Source organism: Dama dama, chromosome 28 (assembly GCF_033118175.1).
Source record: "Dama dama isolate Ldn47 chromosome 28, ASM3311817v1, whole genome shotgun sequence".
NCBI lineage: Eukaryota > Metazoa > Chordata > Mammalia > Artiodactyla > Cervidae > Dama > Dama dama.
In genome coordinates, this window is record NC_083708.1 from 37873639 (window position 1) to 37890720 (window position 17082).

Genomic DNA, 17082 nt, shown 5'->3' on the forward strand with positions numbered 1-17082 from the left:
GCTCAGTAGTTGCCCCACAGCATGTGAGATTTCAGTTCTCCGACCGGGGGTCAAAGTTGGCTCCACAAAGCTTCCTCACTCTACTTTTTACATCTTTACTTATTTTCTCAGTGAGACCTTTCCCTGTGTGTGTTCAATCTCTCAGTCGCGTCCAACTCTTTGCGACCCTTGGACCCCAGGGGAGCCTGGCGGGCCACAGTCCATGGGTCTCAAAGAATTGTACACGATTGAGCAGCTGAACACATATAAGGGAGGGGCTCACTGAGAAAACAAGTAAAGATGTAAAAAAGTAGAGTGAGGAAGCTTTGTGGAGATCTTCCCCTAATACCCGACTTAAAACCACAGATGTTTCATCCCTGCACAGCGCTCCCTACCCCTTTTCTCGGTTTTATTTTTCTCCACGGCCCGCATTGCCATTGAACACACTAAACCTCTGCATCATCTGTCTGCCCCCAGCAGAATGTCCACTCCCTGCGGGCAGTCTGAAACTGCGCCCTCTCGATCCCTTGCTGATAGGTTCAGCTTTTGCCGAATCGCTGGGATCTGGGGTGGGGGAACCTCCTTCTTCTGCGGGTCAGACCTGGGGCTGGAGTGAGAGGATAATGAGTTGGATGAACGCCCACAGCCTTGGCACACTTCTCCCGGAGCCACTGGGGAATTCACGTGGCTCCGTGTGACCTCTGTCCCACCCCTTTTAGGGGAGGGCGGTGAAAAGCATGCTGAAAGGTGAGGGGCAGGTAGCCTGGGAGACTGATGGGACAAGCCGTGCACACGTGCTTTCCGTAATGAGCTACACAGCTGGCATCCAGAGCCAAGAGCATTTCACACGCAAACCCCTTCCGAAAGCAAAACAGCACAGCCCCCAGGAGAGTTTAGCAGGCGATGCCTGCGAAGGGAAAACCACGGATGTTGGGGAACTCAGCCCAGGATCTGGGATCCAGGTGTTTCTCTAATGGCTTTTGCTTCTGTCATTCTCTCCTTGCCCTAGGAGCATGTGCCCACCTGGCTTCAGAACACTCACATCTACAGCTGGCCCAAGAATAAAAAGAACATCCTTCTGCGGCTGCTCAGAGAGGAGGAGTATGTGGCTCCTCCCCGAGGGCCTCTGCCCACCCTTCAGGTGGTCCCCTTGTGACCCTGCACCCCCACCCCCAGATTACAGCTCTTGTGGCTGAGGCCGGCTGGCAGCATTCAGGGCTGTTGTTTTCCATCCCTCCTCGAGAGGCCTTCCAACCCCAGGAAACCTGTTCTGCAGGGGCCGCTTCCTCCTGAGACCTTGAAGGATCTTGTCTTTGAGATGGAGGCCATGACTGTTCTGCATTCCCTGCTTCTTAAACCCACTGCCGTGCACGTTCCCCCAACACTCTGAGTATCCAGAAATGGCCCTCAGCGCCTAGCACGTAGATAATACAAGTGACGTTACTGTAAACACCAGCGACCACAAACACTCTCCGCTTAGGGCAACATTTCTGAGTATGCCAGATGCTGTGTGTCCTCAGACCAAACTGATTCATGTACAAATAATAAAAGGTTTACTCTTTTGTAAAACTGTGTTTCACTTATCTCAAAGGAGATAGATGTATATTAATTTTTATGGGCCGTTGCTTTCGGGGACATCGATAAATCTACTTCAGTATAACATTAGACCGATGTGAGAGACTGCTTTGTATTAAAAGATTAAGGCCAGATAGTTAAGCATCCCCTTTTAACTTCATCTTGAAAGTTTTATTCTTTCAGTAGAACTTTATAACAATACGACTTTGTAGCACATACTACCATGATCCTAAGTAAAATCATAGCTCTTAGGGCCCGGGCTACATATATCAAAATGTCTGTGGATTGTATGATGAGACGGGGGATGTACAGTGCAGGCTAGAATTGTGGTTTGTGAGACCTGAGTTATAGTCTTGGGTCTGCCACTAACTAGCTATGTTTCATGCCACATGGCCTGAGGGATGGTTCCCTGTCCAGGGATCAAACCTGTGCCCTCACAGTGAAGGTGCCAAATCCTAACCATTAGGCAACCAGGGATCTCCCCTGACACTAACTAGCCCTGTGACCTTAAGCAAGTCCTTTCGCTTTTCTGAAAAACCAGAGATTCACTTCTATAATTATGTGGACAAAAATATTCCTAATGATCCTAAAAGGTTTAAGGCTTAGAACCTAAGTTATAAATACTCTTGAGGAGTGACTTGAGTTTTCATTTTCATAATAATCTCCTAGGGGACTGAAATTACATTTTCTCAACAGGGATATTTTCTTCTTCTTTTTAAAATACCTTCAACAGTACCTTCACATGAATAATATCTTGCTCATCTGGTCTCCACAGAAAGCATACACAAAAACACCCATATATGAAATATATATGTATACACACATATATGTATATGTATGAATATATATAGTATATATATTCTACTACATAGAACAAGGTGAAATTAATTATGGTCCAAGATAATAAGCCGATATGAAGACTTCTGGCAGGGCTGAGAGCCACTGCTTCCTCTTCTCTGTCTAACCTCTTAATCGTGTCCAACTCTTTGCAACCCACGGACTGCAGTACACCAGGCTTCCCTGTCCTTCACCATCTTCTGGAGTTTGCTCAAACTCATGTTTGTTGAGTCAATGATGCCATCCAACCATCTCATCCTCTGTCACCCCCTTCTCTTCTTGCCTTCAATCTTTCCCAGCATCAGTGTCTTTGCCAATGAGTCGGCTCTTCGCATCAGTGGCCAAAGTATTGGAGTTTCAGCTTCAGCATCAGTCCTTCCAATGAATATTCAGGGTTGATTTCCTTTAGGATTGACTGGTTTGATCTCCTTGCACACCTAACCTCTTAAACAAGGCTAAATTGTATTACAATATAATCCAACCCTTATATGTCATCATGAAAGTGAAATTCGCTCAGTTGTGTCCGACTCTTCGCAACCCCATGGACTATATACAGTCCATGGTATTCTCTAGTCCAGAATACTGGAGTGGGTAGCCTTTCCTTTCTCCAGGAAATCTTCTCAACCCAGGAATCGAACCCAAATCTCCCATATTACAGGCGGATTCTTTACCAGCTGAGCCACAAGGGAAGCCCAAGAACACTGGAGTGGGCAGCCTATCCCTTCTCCAGCGGATCTTCCCGACCCAGGAATAAAGCCAGGGTCTCTTGCGTTGTAGGCAGATTCTTTACAATTGAGCTATTAGTGAAGCCCATATGTCACCATAGGCAAGAAAAATACTTATCAATTAGAAATAAGGAATTTTGCTGATGAATTGCAAAGAATACTAGTTTTCTTTACATTATAACCTAGATATCTACTGTGTACAGTGAATGTCTTTGCTTTTAAAACTAGGAAAAGAAAAGCTCATATACTGGAAGTCCTCATTCCTAAGACTCTATGATGAGTACCTTTAAGCATCATAGCATTTGAGACCTGATAAAACTGATGTGCTTGTTTAATTAACTCAAATTGCCTGGAAAACACCCCACACACAAACATTAAATCTTCTTTCTCTCCTTTTATTATCTTTTTTTTGGAGGTGACAGCATCATCAAGGATTCTATACACAGTTGTAAAAAAAAAAAAAAAAAAGGCACCAGCAAGGATTACTCTGAAATGTTTCTAGTTTGCGGAGGTTTAATAAAGTGATGTTATTACCTCTCCCTCTCTTTGGAGACCTGTCCTGAGCCCTCAGCCACTATTCCTCCCCCAGGTGAATAATGAGGGAAGGTCCCTCGTGTTCCACGAATAGTCATTAAAGTGTTACAGCTGGTAGCACTGGAAACACACACACATACACACACACACACACACACACAACACCTAGCCAAGTGATGGATTTGACCCCTGGAGTTTCTGTGAAATCTGATGACCACGAACATCAGAGGAATTACAGCAACTATTTTAGAGCACCGACACAGAGATTAACACTTGGTTTATTTAGACACTACCCTGGTCCTCTTGCATTCATCTGCAGATATTTGTCGGGTGGAAGTGGGGTAGGTCTGACTCAATAAAAAAACCTCTTAGCCTCAAGGCTTTGTTCAGACCTAACCTGAATATTTAAAATGTAATGTTTAGGGAGTTCCCTGGTGATCGAGTGGTTAGGACTTGGCTCTTTCACTGCCGTGAACCCAGGTCCAATCCCTGATTGGGGAACTAAGATCCCACAAGCTGCACGGTGGCCAAAAAAACAACAAATTTTTAAATATTTTAAATGTAATTTTTAATTGCAGTGACTAGTTCCAAAGCATCTGTTTAACTTCTGTATTATTCAAAGACATCTCAGTTCATGACTATAGTCAAAGTATTAGACTACAGTCAAAGTCTTTCTCAGCTCAGTGCTCAGAAAAATTGTTGATACCCTTTTTCTCTGCTTCCTATTAAATAAATCACCTATTTAAAGACTGGGTTTTTCTCAGAGTCATGTCAGCAAGAGAGGCAAACTCTCCATTTTGAACATTCCAGAACTTGGTTCATGATGTTTTGCCAATAGCATTCTTCTTAACCTCAGTCACTTCATCAACCACCTCATCCACTTTGCCAAATGCCCCATTGTCACCATCATGTTTACCAAATGAATTGCAAAGCCCTGTGATCACTGGGAAATAATCCAGAAAGTCTCTCAAAACACAGGATCTTTCTGTTTGTTCTTAATTAGCCAAGAAGAATCAGTCAAACCCACCTCCTAGTGGCAAATGAAAGAGAAGGAAGGTGAGACTGTGGGAAAATGTCCCACGAAGAACAAATGCCACTTCTCTTGAAGAATCATGCAGTAATTTTCAAGATAAATAGTTCTGTCCAGGCCCACTAACCAGTAAACAACCACCCAAACCAAAAAGGAGGAATGAAATCACCAATATAAACTTAATTCTGGTATCATTTATTTCTGCCCTGGAGTCTTCGGTCTGGAAAGGACCTAAAACTCACGCACCTCTGCAGTTTTGTTTTATGCATGAGAAAAATGGGGTACAGAGAAACCGCAGCTCCACCAAAGCCTCATCCTCGGGCTAGAAGCCAGAAACCCTGACTGCCCATCTGCAGACATTCATTCTGTGAACCTAGAACTTTTCTAGGGTTTGAAGGTAGATTTATTCAGCAAATGACCCAGTATCTCCTGGAGGTAAACTGAGCCTCATGAACATAGGAGGCCTGAGGGAAGCTGTGCCTCGGTGGCTGAAGGATTAAATGATCATGTTGCAACTTGTTCTGTGGGAAATTCTTTGGGGGATTAATTATGGTTGTGATTACATGGAGTGTGACTTTTCTTAAAGTCATTTGGCATATTTATTTTATCCTGCTAGTCCAGGAAACTGAGGCACGGTTGAAAAGACCTTGACACCTTCCAGAAGCCTACAGAAAAAACCTGCTAGGAGATTGGTTTCTTTTTGTTGTATCTGTCAATTTCCAAAACAACAACAAAGGAAAGGTTTTTATTTTTTAATACTGTGATAGTCGTCTTGCCCTCCCTCCTTTTTTTTTTGCCCCCCCCTCTCCCCTCTTCTGATTCTATAAGAGTGACCCTGGTTGGAGTGATAGATAACTGCTTGGAACACCTGGACTACCTTTCAGATGAAGCAATGAGAAATGGATGGGTCTGGCTACCTCTCCTGTGGGTAGCGGGGAAGCTTTGGGAAGAGATGAACGTCAACATCATAAAGGAGCCCGGCTCACTCAATACAGCTGGTGTTTGGGAAGGCCTGGTGCCCAGGCAGGACAGCATGTTCCTAACGTCATACTGATTTGTTTCATTTTCTATTGCAAAAGGCTTTCAGATAGAATCATGAGATGCTGGTGGGAGGCTTTCAAAGAGCCTGGGCAGTCACGTGCTGCCAACCCCTTCCATCTGTGCGGGGCTTTTGCTCCCAAATCTTTAGCCTCAAGCCAAGCAGGTGGGGCCTGCAGGGGACTGCTCAGTGTAGTTCAGTTCTCTGTTGAATCTCGCAGGGAGTGTCTGAGTCTGGGGCTCAGTCACACTTACACAGGTGTTTAGGAAGTGATATTTGAGCCTTTGCTAAATAATGGAAGTCTTGGATCGGCATGTGCCTGGGCAAAGGTGACCATGGGCTCGACCTGCCTGCTCTTTTCCAGAAACACTTGTATGGAAGGAGTACTTGCAGCCCCTGTGTTTCCCAGGACCTGTGAACCAAGACCAGGAGGGCACAGGCTTCTTGTCCTTTGCCTGACCTCCCTTGGCTCCCTTCACCAGGAAGGTGCTGAAGGTAGATGGCAGCGGGGGAGAGAGAGAGGGAGGGCAAGGGAACTCATGCCTGATGGATCCCATTAGGCTTAGTGTGCAAAGCAAGTTGAGATGAAGTAGCTGCTCTGGTATGCAGCCAAAACTGCTGTTCTATTTTTAGTCCCTCCTGCGAGCTTCTCAGCCCCGCATTGTACTCCTGGGCACCTGGATCCGCAGCGAGACAGGGAACTGAGCCACTCGTTTGTAAAGCTGGAAGGAAGGAGGCCATTGATGCGGGGCTTGTTTATCGCTGACAGGGAAGGGGGACCTGGAATGTTAATGAGGACGGCTCTCTGAAGCATGCCTTCATGGTGAGCTAGGAGTTCAAAGGAGGAGGCAGGATCAGTCCTGTGCCCAGCAAATGTGAACCGTTGATAGAAGGAAGGAGAAATCAATTATGCTGTCGCAGGCCTCATGTCATTGTGCTGGAGTTGTTAGGAAAGGTAGGACAAGGACCAGATCTCAAAAGGAAACAAAGCCACATGGCCTTGAAGTATAACGAGTTTGCCATGGCAACTGATGGAAATGAGCCTCCGGGGCCCTGAGCAGGTGTGTTATCTTACAGAATAAACAGACTTCTCTCACTCCCAGGTTTTTATAATAAAACCTGTGTTTGGATTACTTTCCCCTCCTCTTTGTTACCGGGAGAAGCTGGCTGTTGCTCAATCAGCCCAAGGCTCTGGTGAGGGAAATGTAATCAGCGTTATCAAAAGGGCTGTTTTTGAAAAGCTGGCACTCGGCTTGGCCGCCAGCCTCATCGCTGAGCAGCAGCTGGGCTACAGGTAACTGTCTGGCCTTTGCCACCTTCCAGGTGATGCCTGGCCCAGAAATCTGCCTGCTCACGCGTTCAACGGTGTGATGGGGAGGTGGGGCTCTCATGCTGGCGGTGATCAAATGCTGCAATCTTCCAGGGAGAGGAGAAATGTGTTAGGTGTGTCTGGGACCCGACCAGTTTTCAGCATCTTGCATTATCTGGGATATGGGCCAAGGGTTTCTTGAGTTCAGGGATTAACTCTGATTCTACCTCCTAGTCTGTTGCTATAACAAAGTTCAGTTACTCAGAACTTTGCAGAGAGCTGCTGTTTCTCTGAGCTTTAAATCCACCTGAGATGGGGTCTGAGGTGACAGATTCTCATGTCCAAAATGTACATAAAATATGGAGATTTTGTAAAACCCTCCTAAATCAGAAAGAAAAGTTGACACTGTACTGTTCCAAGGCCAAAACCAACACAGCAGGATGGTCCCATTTTCATTGCTCTCACTTTGTGACTAAAGGAAAACTTCCACTCTGGCTTCAAATTGAATTTCAAAACAAGATGCTCATTCACAACAGGCTCCTAGGACAGGGACAATTCTATACTAAAAGTGAAGTTAGTTGTTCAGTCATGTCTGACTCTTTGTGACCCCATGGACTGTAGCCTGCCAGGCTCCTCTGTCCATGGAATTCTCCTGGCAAGGATACTGGAGTGGGTTGTCATTCCCTTCTCCAGGAGATCTTCCCAACCCAGGGATCGAACCTGGGTCTTCTGCATTGCAGGCAGATTCTTTACCATCTGAGCCACAGGGAAGCCCAGTTTTACACTAGGTTTGGGCAAAACATCCAACCCAAGGAGAACTGTGCCACCAGCTGTGTCCAAAACTCTCAGGCAGCAGATACTGCTCCACGGCACTACCCTGCACCCCCTGCTTCTTTCTTTCCTCCAATAAGATGGCCCACATCAGCTCCTGCCCCTCTGTAGAGACCTATCCCCCCAGACAACGTCCAGGCCGCCCCTCCATGCATCGCCTGATCTTTAAGCCCAGTAAGATAAAATGGCCTGAAGAATGGATTTAAGCTATAGTGTCAATGTGGAAATGATTTCATGCACTTCATGCACAAACCCCAAAGTGGCATCACCAAGGCCAGGCACTGAAACATGCTGTGAGGTAGGCTTATGGGTGGGGGGGCATTCCAAAGTGGGTGGGCAGGGCCTTCCCACATTCAAACTTTTGAAATTCAAGATTCTAAACTAGGTCTTTGGATACCAGCATACACTTATTCTTTGAAAAGACACACGAAGCGGAAGTTTCTGATAACCCAGTGTGAGCATGAGAGTTCTGATTCATCATGTTACCATGTCTAATGAAACTGTCCTGCAAAAGCTAAACCAGAAGGGTCAGGGGTGCGGTGGGAGGATGGGGAGGTTAAAGCAGCAGTCACAGATTGGCAACCAACCTCCAATTACTTATTAAATGCCTACTATGTGCAGGGAGCTCTGCTTGGCGCAAGGATCGGTGAGACATGCTGTTGCCCTCCAGCTATTTAAAATCTAACTGAGGAGTTAGGCCATCCCGTGAGAAGAGAAAACCCAAGGCCGCATACAGGAGAAGCTGAGCAAGGTGGGCCAGCTGGTCCCTTTTCCCTGGTCTTCATACGACTGGGGACTGAGCTCTCATTTATGCAGTTTCAAGGTCAGATCTTCAAAGAAGTGTGAGATTGGAGATTTTTCCTAATAAATAGGAGATGTGATCACTCCTCCTAAACACATACACCTTTTATATTATAATATTCAGAGTCCCTATAAATCACCATGTAAATGAGATCTGAGTTAGGAGACAGAATGTAAGAAATGGGAAAGTATAAAAATGCATCACAGAGTGTGCATATTAAGCCAATAAATGACAGTGCAGGCCACAGGGCATTTATCAGTCCTCTGTAAAGAGCAGCCTAGACACATGCCTCAAGGAAGGCCAGGCAACACCGTAGGTAGTGGCAAGGTGAGGAAGTGCTACTTACATCTGGGGGCTGGGGGGAGAGACCTAGCTGGTGCTGGGATCACCTCAGAGAGAGCAAAGGGATTCATGCACTCTGTTGGGTAGGGTGTAGAGAATGTTTGAAGTTGATCCTATCAGCTAAACATACAAGTAACTGAGCCAGAGAGCAGACAACGATAACGTGCTGGAATGGACAGAGAGACTCTCTCCATGAATGAGTACAGGCATTGTCTAACATGCTCAAACAACATCTGTGGCAGAAAACACTGACCAGCTTGGTCTGTGAGGTGTCTTGACATGTTTTGTACTTGAGTGAGTGGTAATCAGACACACCTGAGTTTGAATCTCGGTTCAATTACAAGTTGTGTATTCTTAGACACAAGTTATTTTACCTCTCAGAGTCTCAGTCATTGTAATGGGGACAACAGAACAACTCCTAGGGAGGTTATCAGGATAAGGGAAGATGGATGATACAAATATTGTAGAACAGTGCCTGGCATGTAGTAAATAATAATCCTTCACTTCTTGCCCTTTCCTCCTTGCTTTCTACCTCATAATGAATGATTATTTATGGGAACTTTGAATCTTTTCTTATTTCTAAAAAGTCAAATGGCAAATCCTAACAACAAACTTTCAGTTTAAAATGAAGCCTCAGGAGAAGTCAGCTTATGAGCTTCTAAGTTGAAAACTTCCATTTAGCTTTTTTTTTTTTTTTTTTTTAGTATTTATTTATTTACTTATTTGACTGGGCCGGGTGTTAGCTGTGGTACACGGGATCTTTAGCTGCAGCATGTGGGATCTGGGCTTTCCTGGTGGCTCAGACAGTAAAGAATCTGCCTGCAATACAGGAAACCTGGGTTCAACCCCTAGGTCAGGAAGATCCCCTGGAGAAGGGAAAGGCTACCCACTCCAGTATTCTTGCCTGGAGAATTCCATAGACAGAGGAGCCTGGTGGGTTACAGTCCATGGGGTCTCAGAGAGGCGGACACAAGTGAGCAACTAACACGTGCGCGCGCACACACACACATATGGGATCTTGTTCCTTGAGCAGGGATCAAAGTCACCCTCCCCGCAATCCCCAGTGACCACTAGACCGCCAGGCAAGATCCTTCCATCTAGGTTTTCAGAGAAACTCACCAGCACAGTTTGTTTTAATAAGACCTGTAAGAAGTCACAGTAGACGCAGAACAACCATGGCATCTGGAGACAGACTTCTTCCCTCCAGCATCTTGCTAAGGAGCAGGGTGCCAGCAGCACTGGCTTGGATGATGAGACGTATAACATGTCAAACTTGGCAATGAGGTTTGACATGAAAGGAAACTAACTTTAGAGATTCATAATGGGGCCTCAAAACTAGGATAATGGATTTGAAACTATTTTAAAAAGTAATTTGAAAGGCAGTTTTGTGTTCACATTATACCTATTACTTAAAAAAGGAAGTTTTGAATTTGGATTGGGAAAACTGCTATGCTTTCCTCTGGCTCTGCTTTTCCAAGAAATGAGGTATCACCACCTTCTCTTCAGAGCCTGCTGTGAACTATCTAGCTAGGGAGGAAAGTGGGGGTGGGGTGCAGCAAACATTTAGATTGAAAGATAGTTACCATGTTGATTCAGTTCAATCACTCATCTCAGTCCTGTCTACGGTGTTGGACTCTTTGTGACCCCATGGACTGCAGCACGCCAGGACTCCCTGTCCGTCGATTAGCATTTCTTAGACCTTTTATTTCCAAAAGAAAAACGTTCTCTTGAGAACTCCACCATGCTGATTTAAATAATTCTCATTTAAGGAACTTACTGTTCACATGAGCCAATATATAGATATAAATGCTTTTTACATATATCTCTTTAAGAACAGAGTGAAAAAGCTCTAGACACAATGTGTCTAGACACAAAAAGCTCTGTACACAATGTGTGAGGACATTCAACACTACCAAGCTGTACACTTGAAAATGGTTAAGATGGTAAACTTTGTATTATGTGGGGTCTTTTCAACCACAATTAAAACAAACTACCAGAAACAAATCAAATTTAACAAGTTAGAGGGAATTCCCTGGCAGTCCGGGGATTAGAACTCGGCAATTGCACCGCAGGGGGCATGGGTTCACCCCCCACCCTCCATGCCCCCGACTAAGATCCCAGAAGCAGTATGGTGCTGCCAAAAGGAAAATTTTTTAACAAGTTAGATATAAACAAGATCATCAGATAATTTAAAATAAAAAACATTAGTATAAAAGTAAAATTTTGCTGAAACTAAGTTGTCAATGTTGGATTTAACTATAGTTTATATATATATAATTATAAAAGTATAATAAGATGTTTTTATGCATTTTGTGTCTCAGTTGTTGACTTAAATATTTTATTTTGAGCAGAATGGCCGGTCCTTTGATTCATTATCATGACTATATCATTACTATAATTTTTCCTTCTATCAGGTTACTCATTTGAAACCATCAGTTGATTATTTTACTTGGTTCAATCCATCTAAAAATGGCTTTCTCCAAAATATAATATTGATAATTATTTTTTAATGCTCCTAAAAGAAGTTCTTCACAGAGAATATTTGCAAGCTGATATGTCATATAAATAAACACAACACACACAAACACATCTGCCAATAATCTGAATAGAGTGGCTATTTTGCCTAGCTTCTTTTGAGTTCAACCTATGATACCAAAAGACCTGTAATGACTCAATTTTCTCTCCACTTTATTTGAACTTCTGTAAAGCTTCCTTTGTAGTGGTGCCATGATTCATTTGGCCTTCACTTTGCATAACGTATCATTTGTGTATGAAGTCAGTTAGCCTGGTTCTTTTCTCATTAGCCTGTGACAATTAAAGTAGCATGGTTATTTTTATGATGGAAAGTCAAAATTAATTTATTAAATAAAAGAAGACACAAATCTCATCACTGAAAAAGAGCAGTTTCAGCTTTTTAATTGGTAGGATAACTCAATATAATTTTTATCAAACAGAAATCAAGATGGTTTTGCATTTTGATGCCAGAAATGCCAATTTAAAGACTACCGACACTTTAAAAGTTAAATATTGCCACATTAATAATCATGTGGTACCAACACAATTTTAAACACAAAGCACCAACACTAAATGTGGTTGTAAAATGAACATCCCAGATATGCTTATATTTTATAATGTAAGTTTTTTAGATCATCATTGAAATAAAAATAAGTTATTACTGATGGATCATCAATAATACATACACAGACCTCTAGTTTGAGGAAACACTGTGATTATTTTCTTTTTTTTGAAACACTGTGATTACTCACAGATAATATAAATCTTTATAGAATGAGAGCACCAGAAAAGCACGCAGGAGGAGAGGGCCACTCCTACAGAGGCTCGGCTTAGCTCCGCGTCAGAGCCACAGTAGGCTGAGAGGGTGGCCCCACATGGGATGGCCCAGGTGGGCTGAGGATTTAGGGTGGGAGGGATAGCTCAGCAGGAGGTTTCAGAGCTCACGTGGGGCGAGGGGCATGTTCTGCAAAGGGATAGCCTAGTGCAAGATGTTGGCATCCAGGCAGGCTGAAGAGGATATTTCAGAGCCCAGGTGGGGTGAGATGAGGATCTGTGGGAAGGTGGTCCAGTGGTCCAGCACAGGTTGTTGTACAAAGCAGGTATGTTACCTAGTAAGATACAATAAGCAGAGAACATAGCATCACTTCTGTGTGGTGTTGCTGATAAAGACATAATTGTGAGAAAACATCACATACAAGTTGAGGGACACTCCATGAAACAACTGGCCTATATTCTTTCAAAGTGTCAAAGATATTAAAGTCAAGGAAAGATGGAGGAACGAACTAGTCCAGACTGAAGGAGACTAGGGAGAAGTGGGGAATAGTTGCATCGTGTGGTTCAGAACTGGAATCCTTTTGTTACAAAGTATGTCATTGAGCCATGGAGAAACTTGACCATTGGAGTTTTAGGACTAGATCCCGATGTACCAATGCTAATTTCCTAATTTTGCTGTTTGCACTGGAATTGTAGGGGAATGCCTCTGAGTCAACATGCACTACGATATTCAAGGGTGATGGAGGAATCAGATCAACAGCTTCCTTGCAAATGTTTTCAGGGGAGAAAAGGTCTTTGTACTTGCAACTTTTCTGAAAATGTGAGATTGTCTCAAAATTTAAAATTTAATGAGATTGAGGAATGTTGTTTCATTTAAAAAAAAAAAAAAGGATAAAAAAAAATGCATGTATGAAGTTCTGACCAGCTCTGTAGGAATATCTTGCAAAATGGTAAGAGGTTTCATATTGAGCACTTTGTATGTGTAAGATGTTGAACTAAGCAGTTTTGTATATTTTATCTCATTTAAATTTCACAACAACCTTACAGAGTGGATATTACTAGTATCATTTTACAGATGAGGAATCTGAGGCTCACAGAGGCTAAGTAACTTGACCAGGCTCTTAAATAATCTACTGTACTGCTCAAAAAAACAAGATTGGAAAAAAATTTCCAAAAAGATTGGAGAATACTAACAGCAGCATTCTCTGGGCAGTGGGACTACTAGTTTTTCCTTTTGTGGTTTTCAGTATTTTACAAAATATCTACAATGGCATGGTTGCTTTTGTAATTAGTAAAAAAGAGAAAGCTGTCATTTACAAAACATTCATTTATTGTGAAGTGATGTCATAAAAATATGTTGGTTATTTGAAACCATACTGAACATCCTAAACTACTAATAGTGGTATTCTCTCTTAATAGTGGTATTATTGGTGACATTCATTTTTGATTTTTTGCTTTTCTGTATTCTACTAAGTTTCTATAATTAATTATTTCATTCATTCAACAAATACTGAGCATCTGCTATGATGCTTATTTTTATAAGAAGAAAAAATTTTGAAGAAAGAAATGTACTGCATAAGTCTAAAGTTGTAAATTTTATTCAAAAAGCAAGAAGGAATAGTATGCATGCTTAGAAAAAGACTAGGCACCAAGATGTTACTAGCAGTGTTACATACTAAGATGTTTCAGCAGTGAGTTAGTGGCAAGTTTATCTTTCCTTAATACTCTTCTATGCTTTCCTCATTTTCAACTATAAATTACTTACATGTTCTATTCATAGCTGTACCTCCAGTGCTTAGAAGAGGAGGTGGCACGTAGTAGGAGTTCAAGATTTTTTTTTTTTAATGAATGAATACCTTTGATCACAAATACAAATACTTTTGATTATAAATTGCTGTTTTAAAAAACACTTTTACTTATTCATTCCATTATAGTCGGCAAACTTGGCATCCAACTTGTGCTCTTCTAAGCTGGAGAAGACCTAAGAGATTGTAGTAGGGGGTTCTAGTGGCCATTTAACGGGTGGTGGTGAGGAGGAGAGCCACATGACGGGAAAACAGGGTGAGCAGAAAGTGGGGAAACGCTATTCAGAAACCATGTGTTGTTTATTGTATTTATTAAGATTCCTCTTCAACCCATTTTTAGGAGAATTGGTGACACATCACTGTACCAGCGTCTATTGAGGATAGATCTTGTGTTGTATGGCTTAGTTTCTTGGTAGTGATATCTGAGGTTCACAGAGGAATGCAGGGCTGGGATGAGGTTGGGGTGACTCAGTCACAAGCCCCTGTTTTGCTTGTAATCAGGAAGCTTACAGCTCTGGTTTTACAAAGTAATGTAGATCAAAACCTTAAGAGAGACTGGATACTGGGCCAGTAATGGAGAGAAGTCCCTCAGCTGGTCTATGAATCAAGCTATCTGCCCAGCATCCATAGCTCCAGTTGGCTGTTCAACTCTCAATTGCAGGGAGATGTTCTATGTTACATGATTTTGCCAAATTCAAAGATTCTCAAAAGTCACTTGAATAGTCCTTATGTGTATCCGGGGATTACCAGAAGAAACAAACCTTTCTTGTCAACCTCGAATCCTCTCTTTCTCTTCCAGCAATACACTGGCAAATTCTGTTGGTCCTACCTGGCAAATTCTGTTGGTTCTACCTTCAAACTACATCCAGAACCTGAGCACTGGCCCCTCGCTAGCCTTATTTGGTTTATTGCAAGAGCCTCTCAACTCCTCCCTGGTTCAACCCTCATAGCGGCCACAGGATCCTTTCAAAACCTCAGTCAGATCACATCTTTGCAGCACCCTACAACAGCCACAGCCCTGACAGCAAGGTGCTGGCTTGTGTCCCACAGCTTGCTCTTACTTCTCTGACCTACTTTTCTCCAGCTTGCCCCTTGCTCACTCCACTCCAACATCCAGACTTCCTTGCTGCTCCTCCAACACGCCAGGCACCCTGTGCCCTTGCTATAACTTCTGCAGGAAGCCACCCCCACTCTCTCTCTCTCTCTCTCTCTCTCTCGGTCTTTCCTCGGATGTCACCACATCAGACAGACCATTTCTGACCATCTCTATCAAGTAGAGACCACCTCCCCAGATACTTTCTCCTTTACTTTCCTTTTTTTCCCCTCCTTGATCTTCCCCCATGATCACTGGGACAGTTCTGACCATGGAGTGTGTCTGATTTTTCTAAACACATCATGTGGTTGCTCTTCCTCACCTGTTGAAGTCAGGTGCAGCCACGTAAGCTGCTCTCTCCCGTGCCGTGTGAGGGGAAGGGCCATGTGTGGCTTTCAGGAGGAAGCCAGTGCAGGAGTTCACTGCTCTGTCTCCTCTCTCTCCCACAGACATCGGCTGTGCTCCACATGGGGCTTCTCCAGGCAGCCTGGGTCCCAGGGTGAAGGTGCATGGAGCTGAGCCCCCAGCTGCCCTGCAATGAACACACCATGTTCTTCTTCTTCAGTTACTAAGTCGGGTCTGACTCTTTGCGACCTTATGGACTATAGCACGCCAGGCTTCCTGTCCTTCACTATCTCCTAGAGTTTATTCAAACTCATGTCCATTGAGTCGGTGATGAATACACTGTGTAAGTGAGGGATATAAACTTTTTTTTTTTTTAAGCCATCAAACTTGGTTTGTTTAAAACCACAAAACAACTAGCCTATCCTGACTGACACCCTCTGACATATTCCATATTTATTTGCTGTCTCTTCCTATCCCCCTCTAGAATGTAATCTTTTTGATGGTAGGACTCTGTTCACTATTATATCTCCAGGGCCCGAAACAGAGCCTGGCATGTGGTAGGTATTCAATAAATATCTGTTGCCTAACTGAATGAATGATGAATTGATCACCCCAAGCGAAACAGGAAGATTTCACAATGGCAGGTGTTAACTATTCCTGGATGTGTCCACAAAAGTGTTCGTTTGACGTGATCTGAATGGGAACAAGATGGTTCCTGATTCAAGATTAGCAGTGTGGCTGCTCGCCTCACCAGACACAGTTTGAAAGCACAAATCGCCTGTGGGCACATAACACCGTGAGTCGTGGAGGCACATAAAGTAGTCAAAAGTTACCACACAAATGGAGATCTGGCATACTGCTGAGGGGACCCAGCGACAACCATAAATAAAAAGCATTAGCGGCATTTGTGTCGATGCTGAGTGCTGATGTGGTTCCTTCTCCCTGTGTGGACATTAGCATTTGCAATGAACTGAGCTTCACAGGCTTGAGGTTTTATCTGCCGTTATCATAAATTGGTGTATGAGCCCCTCTCAGGACTTTTGCAAAAGCTGTGTGTGCTTTTGTGAGCTGCTTTCTTTTCAGGCTTCCTCCTGGTAGGCCTGAATTTGGATGGGGAGAATGCATTTCCTGTGTTGTGCGGCACTGTACAAGGAAACCCACTGTATCCCCTCAGAGGAAGAGTACATCTGTAAGTAGTTTTTAAGAGTGTACTGAAGGATCTTGTTAGGGTGACTTATTCTCCCAGTTCCATTTGGGTGATGAAGTGGATCACGTGACAGATGTGCATAATGAACTGCTTCAGTTGCTGCCAGTGGGAAGCTCAACCTATAAAATGCGAAATCTCTTGGACTCAATGAGGGCAGAGCAAGCTGATCACAGAAGAGAGAACTCTGCCTGATTCCAAGTCGTCATTTCTTGCTGCCTCATACAGTGCACCAGTGTTCCTGGGCTTTGCTTTTCCTTTCTCCCAGAGGAACTGCCTTTCCAGTTTATTCTTAATTCAAACTGGAAAGGCAGTGGTTTCTGCATACAATTTCCACAAAGAGC

At 43.5% G+C, this 17082-nt stretch overlaps 2 protein-coding genes and 1 long non-coding RNA gene across 5 annotated transcripts in view; 1 reads left to right on the forward strand and 2 right to left on the reverse strand.

Annotated features, from left to right (window-relative positions):
- Positions 1 to 1548, forward strand: part of TRAF3IP2 (TRAF3 interacting protein 2) — a 43619-nt gene extending 42071 nt beyond the window's left edge. For both annotated transcript variants that reach the window (XM_061131510.1, XM_061131509.1), the window contains exon 9: positions 989 to 1548. In XM_061131510.1, coding sequence (XP_060987493.1) covers positions 989 to 1135 — 147 coding nt within the window. In that variant the 3' untranslated portion in view covers positions 1136 to 1548. The remainder of the gene's footprint in view (positions 1 to 988) is intronic.
- Positions 1 to 17082, reverse strand: part of LOC133048184 (keratin, type I cytoskeletal 9-like) — a 98848-nt gene that overhangs the window by 33328 nt on the left and 48438 nt on the right. The window lies entirely within an intron of this gene.
- Positions 11904 to 17082, reverse strand: part of LOC133047991 (uncharacterized) — a 32720-nt gene continuing 27541 nt past the window's right edge. For both annotated transcript variants that reach the window (XR_009690933.1, XR_009690932.1), the window contains exon 3: positions 11904 to 12626. This is a non-coding gene — a long non-coding RNA (uncharacterized LOC133047991). The remainder of the gene's footprint in view (positions 12627 to 17082) is intronic.